Source organism: Trachinotus anak, unplaced genomic scaffold (assembly GCF_046630095.1).
Source record: "Trachinotus anak isolate AG129_WGS33_773 ecotype Australia unplaced genomic scaffold, CSIRO_AGI_Tana_v1 ptg000021l, whole genome shotgun sequence".
In the NCBI taxonomy this organism is placed as follows: Eukaryota; Metazoa; Chordata; class Actinopteri; order Carangiformes; family Carangidae; genus Trachinotus; species Trachinotus anak.
In genome coordinates this window covers 9,424,361-9,437,180 of record NW_027273872.1, presented here as the reverse complement: position 1 = coordinate 9,437,180, position 12,820 = coordinate 9,424,361, and the positions used below count along the sequence as shown (strand labels likewise).

The window sequence follows — 12,820 nt, the reverse complement described above, 5'->3', positions numbered from 1 at the left end:
TCAGTTACAGTTTAGCCTGAGCTTCTTCATCCTGTCAAGAAAGATCAAGAAATCAGGTGACTGATATCTAAAGACTGAAATAAAAGCTAAAAGCCATCATACAATACTTCTGAATATCATTGTTATTATTACATCATCATGACAAATGAGGCTGTATAATCAGCCATGAAAGCAAATGGAAGATGTCATGTGCCGATTTCTTTCTTTTTATTCATCTGTCATGTCATTTTTCATGTGGGGAGCAGCCATCAGCCAACAGGCATTCACATATATGAGGGGGGTTTAAAAATATTAGAAAAACTTGCTAGCAGCTCTGTGAGGCTGTACTTTGGCATAGTGGTGCTTGGAGGTGAATGCTACTGTCAGCTTGCTAACATACTCATCAATGACAATGTTAACATGCTAATGTTAAGTGGCATAGGTGTAGTGGTTGCCACGTTCATCATCTTGGCGTTAGAAGAAAAGATAATCCAGGTGGTAGATTTTGAGATATTTCACGAGATAAGTGAAAACCTTGACCAGCTAGTGGCGCTAGAGGAACGCCCAGGAGTCGTCAACATCATGGACTTCGCAACAAAATGTCACGGCACTTGTCAAGATCATACCACTAAAAGCCAAAACTCTTCATGTAATTTGCAACTGAAGAATTGTTGCGTACTCCTGTTTATGAGAAGCAGAATTAAACGTCTATTTTGCAGTTATAATTTTTTTCAAACTTAGTGTAAATTTAAGCTAATATAAGAAATAATTACCATTTGTAAGGATGGTGCCACAATAAGAGATAGAAAAAACTTTTTCTCACGTCATCATAAAATCATAATGTAGGCTTAAAGCCTATGTGTGTAGAATTTAAGAATGTCTGAATTTGTCATCCCCCCCAGTGGTCATGTTAAAAAAAGACACTGTGGCATCCAGATGGATCTGACCCACAGACACTGAGATGATCAGGCTGAAAGCAACACACGCTGCACTAGTTTTCATCAGCATCGTCTCAATTTTTTACAAACAAAAACTTTTTCTGCAAGAAAATTTAGCAAGATGTTATAATCACATCAATGTAAGTAGGAGGAATATTTTCAAAATCTACGGAAACACTTTACCGCATCTGCTCAGCATTTACAAGCAGGATGTGATCAATAATAAGAATAATACATGGTTTATAACAATATAATGTAGCTGTAAGCAGTTATACAGTGGGACATTTGTGAATGTTTATTGATGTTTTTGTCACCAGTTAGAACTTCTCTTATGCAGCATTATCATGTATTTAAATCCCTCTTGTGATGATGGGTATAATGTAAAATGTATGTGACAAAATAATCTAATCTTACAACTACATTAGAAGTGTTACAAAATCTATGTTTTGTTTTTTTGTTATCCCAAACAAAACCACACATTTAAATATCATTTTTTAACAGAATTTGAATAAAAACAATCAACCCAAATCTTTGACTTCAGTCTAACACATAAGTGTGAGTTGACCCATATAAAGAGACCACTGGGCACGCCCATTACCTCCAGTCTTGTATGGCTTAAAATCTTGTACCACTGCCAGGCTATTATTTGTCTGCAAGGGTGCGTTAACTATAATCCATTTTACAGCATTCAACAGCGACAGGGCATGTGAATGGCATCAGTAACAGATAATGCTCTTACAAACAAAGCCTTTGTTTAGTAATGTGAGTTAATCTTTAAACCATCAGGGGAGCACATATTTATCTTAATTTCATTTTTGAGACAAGTGGTTTGCGTTTTCCATTTGCATGTAATTCTGCAAGCTTGATTGTATGATGTGTGAGTGACAGTTTTGCTCTTGGGGTTTATTTTAACTGTTGCACGGAGCTTTTTATGTGCTGAAAATGTCATGTTTTTTTCATCTTAACTGAAATGGATTCCTCCAGCCTTTGGGGGTAGAAGGAGCTTGAACTATACAAAAAACGAAATCCAATCATACTGACGACATTCATACAGTATCTGGAGTAGCAGTAGAGGTTAGCTTAAAGCTGTCTATGTTAAATAGATCCATCTTGTCAACCTAAATAAATAAATGAAGCTGCTGTAGATTTGCAAGCGCTCTCATTTTAGTTTACCCACATGGAATTTTGGTGTGTATTTACACTTTCCAGCCTCCGGGATGTTGCAGTTGAAAAACTGAGAAAGCCCTTTGCAGAGACGCCACACTCACCAACAAGATGTCTTTTTTACCCTTTTGCTGTTCATTGTAGGGCATCACAGATCAGCAGTCAGCCAACAGAAGCACACTGTGTTGAGTTTAATGACATCTTCAGTTTTAAAGTTCACATTTAGAGAACCTCTTACGTAGTCCAAACCATCCGTATTGTTACTATGGTTAATGGCAACCTCATATACATGAATGCTGATGTAAAATTGTTGACTGCAGTAATGTTTGAGATCTTTGCCTCAAACAATCCACGCAATACATTTTCTTCAACACATTTAAAAACTGCATGCACACTACTGAAAACGAAAATGTAGCCTCAAAACGCAGAATTTCACTGCACAACAGCTGCCAAGCAAAGACAACAAGGTCAATGACGCTTGCTGTTCGTTATCCATGTAGCTTTCACCACTGTTCTTTGAGGCTGATAAGACCCAGTCACAGAGTGACCGGGTGTGGCTACGTCATCGTTTCCAAAGGTCTCAGTTTTTATCCATCCAGACTGCAACACAATGCAGCCCTGGAGTTTTCAAACTAAATCGGGGCCAGTGGCATTTCCAATCTAAACAAAAATGTAGTAGTTAGGACATAGCCATAGATTTCTATCTATCTATCTTCAGACAAACAGAAACACGACTGCTAATACCATTGGGTTCAAAATGCAATAGATACTAAATTCAGTCGCATTCATACAATAGTATTCATTACTCCAAATCAATCCCATGCTCATAAATACTCATTCCCACTACAGAGACATACAATAGCACAATGATAACCAATATGGGGCGAACATGTCGCTGATTGTACAGAAGCTGCTGATCACGCAGCAAAAATCATTAAAGATAAGTAACATTAATGGGAATCAGTGCTAACAATAGCAAACCAGGCTAACTCGCTTCTGAGTGTGAGAGGGTGGAGGGTGTAATCAGTTTAGCTTGCTTGCTTCTACTTTCTGAGTATAATACAAATTTAACAACACTATGTGTCCAAACGCTGACAAATGGCTTAAATTGCCGATGACATATAACAAGAACTGTGTGGGTTTATATGAAAAGGGGGGAAAGACACCTTGTTTAAATGCTTGCAGGCACCACAGAAGTTGACAGAACCTCTCAGATGTCAGCCAAATGCTTCCATGTGAAACCCAAAAGCTCCAGGTTTAGGTACTGTTTCCATAAATATGTCCAAAAATGTTTATAAAACTGGAAACTGTGCATAATGTACCTGCAGTATCATCAGTTTCAGTTCCACTTTGCATGGCTATTCAGCTCGCTTCTGTGTTGCTATGTACTGTACTTTGAAAAGTAACCTCATTCATTTACTACATTAGGTCATCAGGCTAATGCACATGCAACAACCTTTCAACTGTTTTTAAAATGCTTTTTCCAGCTCTGTGAGTTTAACCAGACCAACATGTCTGGTGGAGGCTCCTTGATCTTTTATTTTTAGTCTGGCGGCCCAAAGCATAACCTCACAACCCGCCTACGTCCTGGGGGGAGCCCCATCTCACCACCCGACCACAGACGGTTTGGATCGGACTCATCTTTTGGGGGGAATGAAAAGGCTTCATCCAATTAATGGTTGAGATGCCCCCCCTTCAAGAGCAGCCGCACTCAATGCAACCGCCACCACACCCAAAGGGAGCCACATGCTTGAGGATGGTGTCTCTACCAGCTAAATACATCTGCACTGTATCCTGCTCACATGTCAGTGCTTTGAAAAACGTGCTGTGTCTTCTCCTGACACTGTGTTATGTAACACGTAGTCTGGTGTGGCAGGAGAGACCATTGTCAGCACCGTGTGTCAGTGCATTGTCATGTGCTCAGAGTGCAGCTGGGCGACATGGGGGTGGGGGGTGGGGTGGGGGGCACCTGTGTGATACAATGCAATCCGATCCAACAGCTCTGCAGTTAGCGCTACCCATCCTACTTCAGAGCTCACAATTAAAAGACACCTATTTAATTCTTGATAGTAATTTTGGAAGATGAAGTATCCTTGTACATCATGTAACTGATTTTGCCACACTTAAAACATGAATAATTTATTCTACCCTTCTTAAACTTTTCACTCCCCTTTTACTGTTTTTAGTTTAAAACTTCACAATTTTTTTTTTAATCAGTGGAATACCAGAACATAAGGTTCTTCATGGGAAACTTGATGCTTGATATATATTTCAGTTACTCACAAAGTATTTAACATCTGCATCTGACATACAAAAGAGATTTTTCCATACTTGCAGTGGTGATCCTAGGCTTTGCGGGTTAGGGTTAACCTTGTGCAGCAGTCCTGTCACAGCTAACTCAGCTCTTGAGTGAGGAAGTGGTTTCTCATGGACACACTGTACACATGGGCGGTTTTAGCTGTTTCCTTTCATCTGCTGATGAACAATTTCTCTGGGAGACCGTGACATGCAGAGCTTAACACTGTCGCTCTAGTTATCCACCCTGTGTGCGCAGGTGGCCCCAAACAACCAGTATGAGCTGCTCATAGCTGGCTAGCTACCAGCGCTACTGCCTGTATTTGCTGGAACTGGTTGCAACATGATCACCCCTATGCTACTGGGTATTGAACCCCAGCTCTTTATCCTTTAGTGTCTGTGGAGGTGGTCAAGTGCTTGGCTCTCCACTGTGTTCATCCACATCATCATTCACCTTTTTGATCAAATGGAAGCAAAAAACTCTTTCAGCGTTACCATTTCCTATGTATATATATTTTTTTTATTTACAATGCAGAAGAAAAACAAGCACAAACATGTCAGCTAATGCCTTGCTCAGTGTGCAGGCTTGATAGAGGATAGAGGAAATGTTTCTAGGCAACAGCGATCAGTTTTATGAAGGGGAGTAGGCCAGCAAGTGTTTACAGATTTGTCAGAGCAGGACCTAAACTGGATTATTTTTACCTGCTTGTGACATCTGTATGTTGACCTAAAAACAGGTTACTTGAATACCTGGTTAAAAAATAAAGTGAACAAGCAGATCTTCTACCAAATATCCCTGTAGAGATCTAGACATTACTGCGCATCAATCTATCTCGGCATATCAATGTATTTTCAGTTTTATCCGACACAGAAAAATACACGTTCATAAAGTTATTATTCCATTATTGTAAGAAAACTTTGTTTAGCTTGTGACTGAAATCACTGTAAACATTCAGGGGATAGTTGCCATTTATGTTCCCTGGGAAGAGAATGAATAATTAACTGAACTATGCCATCTAATTGCTCACACAACTCAAACTCAAATAGCACATTTCCTTGGGAGAATACAGACAGGGAAATTAGTTTGTGCTACAGAGCGTAATTCACCAGTGTCGTGTAATCAATACAGAGCAGAGGAGTAAATAATTAATATCATATGCAAATGTTGTATTTATGTGTTTTGAGGCTTGTATTATTTGTAATATAGCCTACATTCATTTACATACTTATTAATTAATCACACAGATTCTCAAGCTATGCCAAAGGCCACAGAATATTATAAGAGAGCAAAACGACTTTTGGTACAATCAAGAAATTGATATTCCATTAGATCAAAAACAAATCATCATCTAAATATTACATTTATGAACATATTAGCAATTCTCTGCATCATTTTAAATGTCAAAAATTACATAAGGTGAAAAATGTAAATACAAATATTTAGATTTGGATTTCTGCAAAAAAACAAACAAACAAAAAAAACCAAAAAAAAGTGTTTTCTGTGCATTAGCCAAAATTAAAGTGACACTTTCTGATTGTTAACACCACAAATCCAAATTCCATTCATTTGTTTGTGTTGGTGAAACCAAACCTTGGTAATTAAAACAAGATACAACTACAAGAGTGGAAATATGACGAATATTCATCCATCCATCCATTAACTATAACGCTTATCCTTATTGGGTTGTAGGGCGGGGGCTGGAGCCAATCCTTGCTGAAATTGAGCGAGGGCAGGGTACAAGCCAGAGAACCCGGAGAGAATCCATGCAGGCACGGGGAGAGTATGCAAACTCAACCACTGCACCACAGTGCCACCCCGTTTAATAGTATTGAAGAATAATAATGTATTCTGTAGGTTTGCTATTGCCATCAAATCCAATGAAAAGACCAAAACCACCAATGTGTTTGTCTCTCAGTACTTTCCAGCTTCTTTTGTGGTATGTGGCTGCAAACCCACTGGTTTCCACTGAAGATGAAAATCTTTAAAAGCAGGTCAAGAATATACAGTGTGTTATCATTAAAAAGGGGCTCTGTATATTCCTAAAATAGCTGAGCGTTGCAGGTTTTAGCAAACATTACTCAAACAGAAGAATTTGTTGGGGACCATTTACAGCTGTGGAAAAATTATTTCGGACGACAGGAAGGTGTGTGTTGTTGCATTGCGTCAAAATAAAGTGCAGTGATTAGAGGTGTTTGTTCATGGTAATAACAGAACATGGCACCCAGTGCAAGACTGTGGCTCACGATGTGTTTTTAATAGTTTGCGCACAACAATGGAGCATTGTGGCACAGAGGAATAAGATACATCAAGCTTTGGATACACACACAATACATGTTTGTGGGATTGACTCATTGTCGGTTTTGTCTTTTCATGGGGGTTTGTTGACTGTTGAACAATAAAGAAAATCACCAGGCTTAAACATTCAAGATAAACATTAGACAGTCCAAAGCCACACACCTTTGTCAACAGTGTAAATCATTGTGTAGTTATTGCTCACAGATCCAGATCTGTTCAGAATAACAGCCGTCATCGTTCCATTGTCCCACTGGGTCTGATGTTTTCTGCACAATTTCTACACAGTCCTGGTTCCCATTGAAGCTGTTGGGCTGGCCAGGCTGCCAGTACCTGATACACAAGATAACAGAGATGGAAACTATTTTAAACACCCAATTTTTGTTTCTCTACTGCTGTTCCCTGTCGGTTCTGACCCAAACTGTGACTGAAGAGATTGAAACCCAGCCTCATTTGCATAGAAATAGTACTTTGTAGAGCTATCATGTAATTTTGAAACTGCCCCTGATACCACCTCTGCATGTTTTCGAGCACATTTTCACGAGATAATGAATTTCGCTAAAATGTCTCTCTGGATGCAGTTGTGTAAGGTCTCAGTTTGACATGCCATGATCTGTCATCATGTGACATATTACAGTTCATATACTCTATATATATGTATATATATAGTTAAAACTTACTGTGTGGTGGCTGGGGTCCCATCCACCCACAGCCAGACCCCCTCTGTAAGATGGTCACTCAGACCAATCCAGGCGTTTTGGCCTGTTTTCAGTCCTCTGTTAATAAATACCTGTTAATGTAGCACAGACAGAAGATGCAGTCTGCAACATTGTTCCACGTAGATACAGTGACTGTGGATGGATTTGCATGAGTTTTGCATGAGATGCTATGCAATGCTGTAAACTCTTCTTCCTTTCTTTCTCACCTGTTCCTCCCTGCTCTCTATGACTACCAGATCTGCTCCCTGGGCCATGCAGGATTTTCTGCTCTCCGTCCAGTTCTTCTTCATTGTTGAAAAAAAATAACAGCTGATTTCAAACTTCTTCCAGCCTGTTTTACAGGGAAAGCCTGCAAAATAAAAACACAGAGGAAGAAAATATCACAACAAATATCAAAACATAAATTCTAATTGTAAGGTAAATAAATACATGGAAAGATCCTACCTCTTAATTTAGCCATCAACTTGTCGGTCCCGTTCTGTAACTTGTCTCTGTCTGTCAACAAACTGCTGTAGTTGGTCTGTAACCAGTTGTTCGCCCTCCACAGAGAATTATATCTGGTTTGCAATTGTGCTTTTTCTCTCCACAATGAATTGTAGCTGGTATCAAGGCCATTTTTACTTGTACTCAGAGCATCGTATCTTCTTTGCAACTGGTCCATGTCCCTCTTCAGTGTGGAGTAATTGCTCTGTAACTGATCTCTGTTTGCTATCACTGTCCAAAAACGATTCTGTAACTCATCTTTTTCTCTCTGCTGGTTATTGTATTTGGCCTGTAGCTGGTCTTTAGTCGCTGTCAGATTATTGTGTTTAGTCTGTAACCCTTTAAGATTTCTCTGCATGTCATTGTAGCTCGTTCGTAGCTCGTCGCTCTGTTGTTTTAAGGTGTTGTAATTTGCTTGTAAGCGGTCTCTTACGTTTTTCAGATTGTCGAAACTGGCCTTGAACTCATCTCTTTCAGCAGACAAAGAATTGAAATTTTGCTGCATCTGGTCTTTTTCTTTAGTCAGGTTTCTCAGACTGGCCTCTAATTGTTTCCTCTCTGCAGTTAAAGAATCATAGTTGCTCTGAAGTTGGTCTCTTTCTGCAGTCAGGGTGTCACTTTGATTTTTAAGATGCTCCGTCTCTTGAGTCAGAGTGTCGTAACTGGCCTGCATTGGTTTGGCTAATGAGTGACCTGTAATGATTTCATCTGTGAAAAAAGAAAAAAAAAATCACTGAAATATTTTCTGGCTGGATTTCAAAAACATTGGCATTTTTGTTTGTCTAGTTCTACAAAAAAATTACTCACAGTAGATCATTTGTCCTACATTACCAGCCAACAGGACAAGAACCAGTAAAACAAGACATGCAGTCACACATCTGCTAGGCTGTTTTCTTCTCTGAAAATCCCCTGAATCAAAAGTAAGAAACCAGTTAATTTCTTTTATGTCATAATTTCTCTAATCAGATTTTTTTTTTTTTCAACCAATTAAAATCAGAATTTTACATGTGTTGCTGGATCATTTTATGTTGATGTGTAATTATATTAAAACATCCACACATTACTGTCTAATGGTAATGTTTCATCACATTAAAATCAAGTGCTAGACAACTGGTTCATCTCGTGGTGAAAACAAAGACATTATCTCTGCATCTCTTATTTAAATCCTGTCACCTATAAATTATATTTATGTAGAACTGATTTGAAACAGCAAATACTTTGTGTATTGTCATGAACCAAATTACATTCTCTGCTACAGAAGAGTTGTAAATTAAAGTACCTGGCAAGTAAATATGGTAAATATTGAATGTTCACTGACTACTTTCTAGTTATGTTTAGACTCTCACAGCTCTAACCCCAGCCTTACCCTTAGTGCTTTCATTGCCTGAACCTAACCAGAGGAGATGCATGCAGACCTGGATACAAACTCAAAGTCCTGCATTTTGTATGTCCATCACCCACCCCAATTATATTGTGCTGGCAAACATAATTTAGTAATATGTAAACACAATTTCCAGGAGACAGGGTTACATCTTAACCAGATTCTCACTGTGAAACAAGAGCATCCTCATAGTTCTTTAGAAAGCAGAGTATAACAGCTTTTATGAACTACATATGAAAAATGGTTTTATGAAATGTAATATTTCTTTTCACATTTAAGTTGAACAACACGTTAGTTTCCCAAAGCATAAGGATTCCTCTTTGTCTGTACTGTACCAAACATACTTAATGTTCTGTGTAGGTGTTTGCAAGGTGATACTGTACCTGTTGTACTAGGGGTATCCATTGTGAGGTTCTTGTTTATATATATGTCATCGTCAATTTCCATTAAATCCATTCTGATAGTGGTTTCACTGTTAAAACCACAGAGACATTGGTATTAGGTCTCAGACATAAAAAGTCTTAGAGTCTTCCCAATATTCTTTATATTTTTAAATAATGTTATGTTAAGTACTTGCAAGTGTTTCATTTAACTTAATAGTTGTATGTCTAACAAAATGACGTATTTACATTAAAATAAGTGAATACTAACAGTGTTAATAAAATAAAATAACTTTTAGATTATTGGCGAAGTTGAACAAGATTGTATAACCGAGTATTTAAGTTTTAATGAGGTCACTTAATTTTACTTGAATAATGTTCCATATAGTCTATATTACAGACCTATGTTTTAAGTTGATTGAATTGAATCTGCTACATTTACTGCACAGACTACACTAACTGTGCACCTACCTTGGATATGAGCAGGTAAAAAGAAGTCACCGTCAGTACAACTGCATTCACAGATGTTGCCACCAAGTTATAACAAACACAGCAAAAAGGATTGTATGTTTACGCTAATTTATTGTTCAGGAACAGGATGCTCCTTTTGCCCATGTCATCAAATGCTTGACTTACACTTATCTCTGATTGGTCTAAAATAGTCTTCACAGACGTATCATATGTTCATGTTCTCAGGTCAGATGTGAGGTAAATTTTGGCCATTCAAAGTTATCACAGAGCGTAGAAGTGTTTTTTTTTTTTTTTTATCTCCTTTGTTCTGACCTCTCATTCTCTCTCAGGCACCCAACTTTCATCGTCTCTGATTTCTGTTCCCTTTTCCCACACATTAACTTCCCACTGAGGCCAAATGAGTTGCAGTATTACATGACGGAGACACAAGTTAAGCAATATTATAGATTTCAAAAATGCAAACTCAGAGGTGCACAGTAACATCGAGGGTATTCATGTCTTAAGACCTTGATGAGTTTTTTTTTAGAATAAAATCATCTGTGTTAGAAATTATGACTGAAGCTGATGGGATAGTCTTTAGTTCTGCAGATATTTGGTCACAAATGAAAGTATAAATTTAGATTTTACTGGATGAAAAGTCAGACTGAGTACAGTTCATCCTGAAGGGAGCATGAATCTCTGAGCCAAACTTTACAGCAATCTGTTCCATAATCATTTATTATGGAACAGAATCAATGATCTGTTCCATAACAACGATCCATCGGCTCTCCAAAAAGAGCCGATGGATCACCAAAGTCATTCAAATTCATCCTCTGGAGTCCATGAACTTATGTTAAAAAACAAAAAAACAAAAACATATCCTGTCAAATATCACATATCCTGTGATATTTCACAGGATATGTGGAAACACTGACCTGCTGGAGCTCAACAAAATCAGGGTTCATCCTCTGGGAACCGTCTATGTCTATACAAAGTACAATTGCAATGAATTCCAACCAGTAGCTGTTGATTTTTTTCAATCTGGACCATGGTGGAGGACCAACAAACTGACTCTGATATAAGGTATATACTAAGATATATAAGATATTGGAAAATGATGCAGAAATTCATGATCCAGAAAATAATGATGTTTTTTTTGTTTGTTTGTTTGTTTGTTTTCCTTTCCTTTACTGCCACATGGTGAAGAGATCTCAGAAATCAATGCACAGATTATCTTTCAATGTTTAGCAAGTTTCCAAGGTGGTAAAACCTTTTTGATTTTTTGTTTGGTTTGTTTCTGAAACAAAATATAGACGCAACACTGTTGAGGAATGCTTTAGGAAAAAAGCCACATGCAATCTATCTGCACTCCACACCATGAAGCTTTTGTTAAAATACAGCTGCAGCACAGACGTCAGCCTTAGCAGCAGCTGCAACAAAATGCTGGGAAATGATGCACGGGAAACACGACCGCAAAAATGTGTCATTTGTCAGAATTTTCAAAATGACAGAAATGGTTGTCAGGTTGACATGTGCCAGACCTCTGAACAGTTGATGTTTTGATTTTCCTCGCTGCTGCATGACACATCGGAGGGGGGGGGGGGACAGGGACAGGTTGTCAGGGCAGCTGCTGTGCTGTACTTCACTACTGATCCCTCCTTCCATGTGGAGCACTTAGCGCTAGCTCTTAAACGTTGTAGGAAACTGAGCTGTTTCTCCAGCTCCAGCAGACTGAACTGTTTGAACTGCTTCACAGAGATTAGATAGTGCTGAGCGCTGAATTAAAGCTTTGTTTTGCTTGATCTCGGGTCGGTAGCTACATAGAGTACATTAGCTACATACCACAGAAGTATCAATGCCCTGTCTTGAAGATGAACTCACTTTATTCTAAGTTGGAGGCATAACAGAGCCACAGACATAAACAAAAAGACAGAGTCACATAAATTCTCTGTTTTGTGTGTTGAAAGACACTGTTACTTAAAGCACTGAATAAGAATTTAAAAAACGTAAAACTTCTGAAAAGGTCAGATGTTTGTAACACAAAGCCAATGATCAAAGTTAAACCCAAGTTGTTTTTTGTTTTGATTTTCACTTTAGAAAATACTTTTATTATGTAGCAAGGGAAAAAAATCTTGTTCAGTTCATGTCTTAATGTTTTCAATTTTAGTAATACCCAGTGCAAGCATGCATTGGACTCAATTACTGCAATAGCCCTGACATAGTCTTCATTTTATTTTAAAAGCCGAATCACATATTCATCAGTGTAATGCATGCATGCAAACTGGATGGATCTCACAAAAAATACGGAGGAGGGTTCAAATGTATAACTTTATATATCCTTGGTAAAAATCCCTCCAACTATCAAACTAAATTATCCAGTCAGATCATTTCTAATGTCTCCAGAGGACACTGTTCGGAACTTGGCAAAAGGGCATTTTTATATAGGCACCTAAATTTAGAGTAATTTACAAAATGATCATGACATCATATGATAACATCATATCAACATCATTACACTGAAAAAAATGGTCAGTGATCACTGCAGGGAAGGATATTTTTTCTCTCATGTTCGGTCTCTCTAGCTGCATATCCACTGCAGAGATTTGGGGACTAAATTAAGCTCTGAGAAATTTCATACCTCCCAGAAAGTCCCTGCTTGGGGCGTAGCACAGTACAGAAACCTTTGAGTAGTCACATGTATAGTGCTTGTCTCTTTTCCAACAATGTCAAAATTTGCT

General features: G+C 38.2%; 1 protein-coding gene across 1 annotated transcript; it reads right to left on the bottom strand.

The window, feature by feature from the left end:
* Positions 1-6,863: 6,863 nt before the first annotated feature.
* Positions 6,864-8,573, bottom strand: LOC139606132 (asialoglycoprotein receptor 1-like). Its single transcript, XM_071458154.1, has 4 exons — positions 7,833-8,573; positions 7,595-7,737; positions 7,350-7,459; positions 6,864-7,002 (listed from the first exon to the last, which is right to left on the bottom strand). The coding sequence occupies exons 1-4, from the start codon at positions 8,542-8,544 to the stop codon at positions 6,864-6,866; spliced, it is 1,104 nt and encodes a 367-aa protein (XP_071314255.1). The 5' UTR covers positions 8,545-8,573.
* Between the last annotated feature and the right edge of the window lie 4,247 nt (positions 8,574-12,820).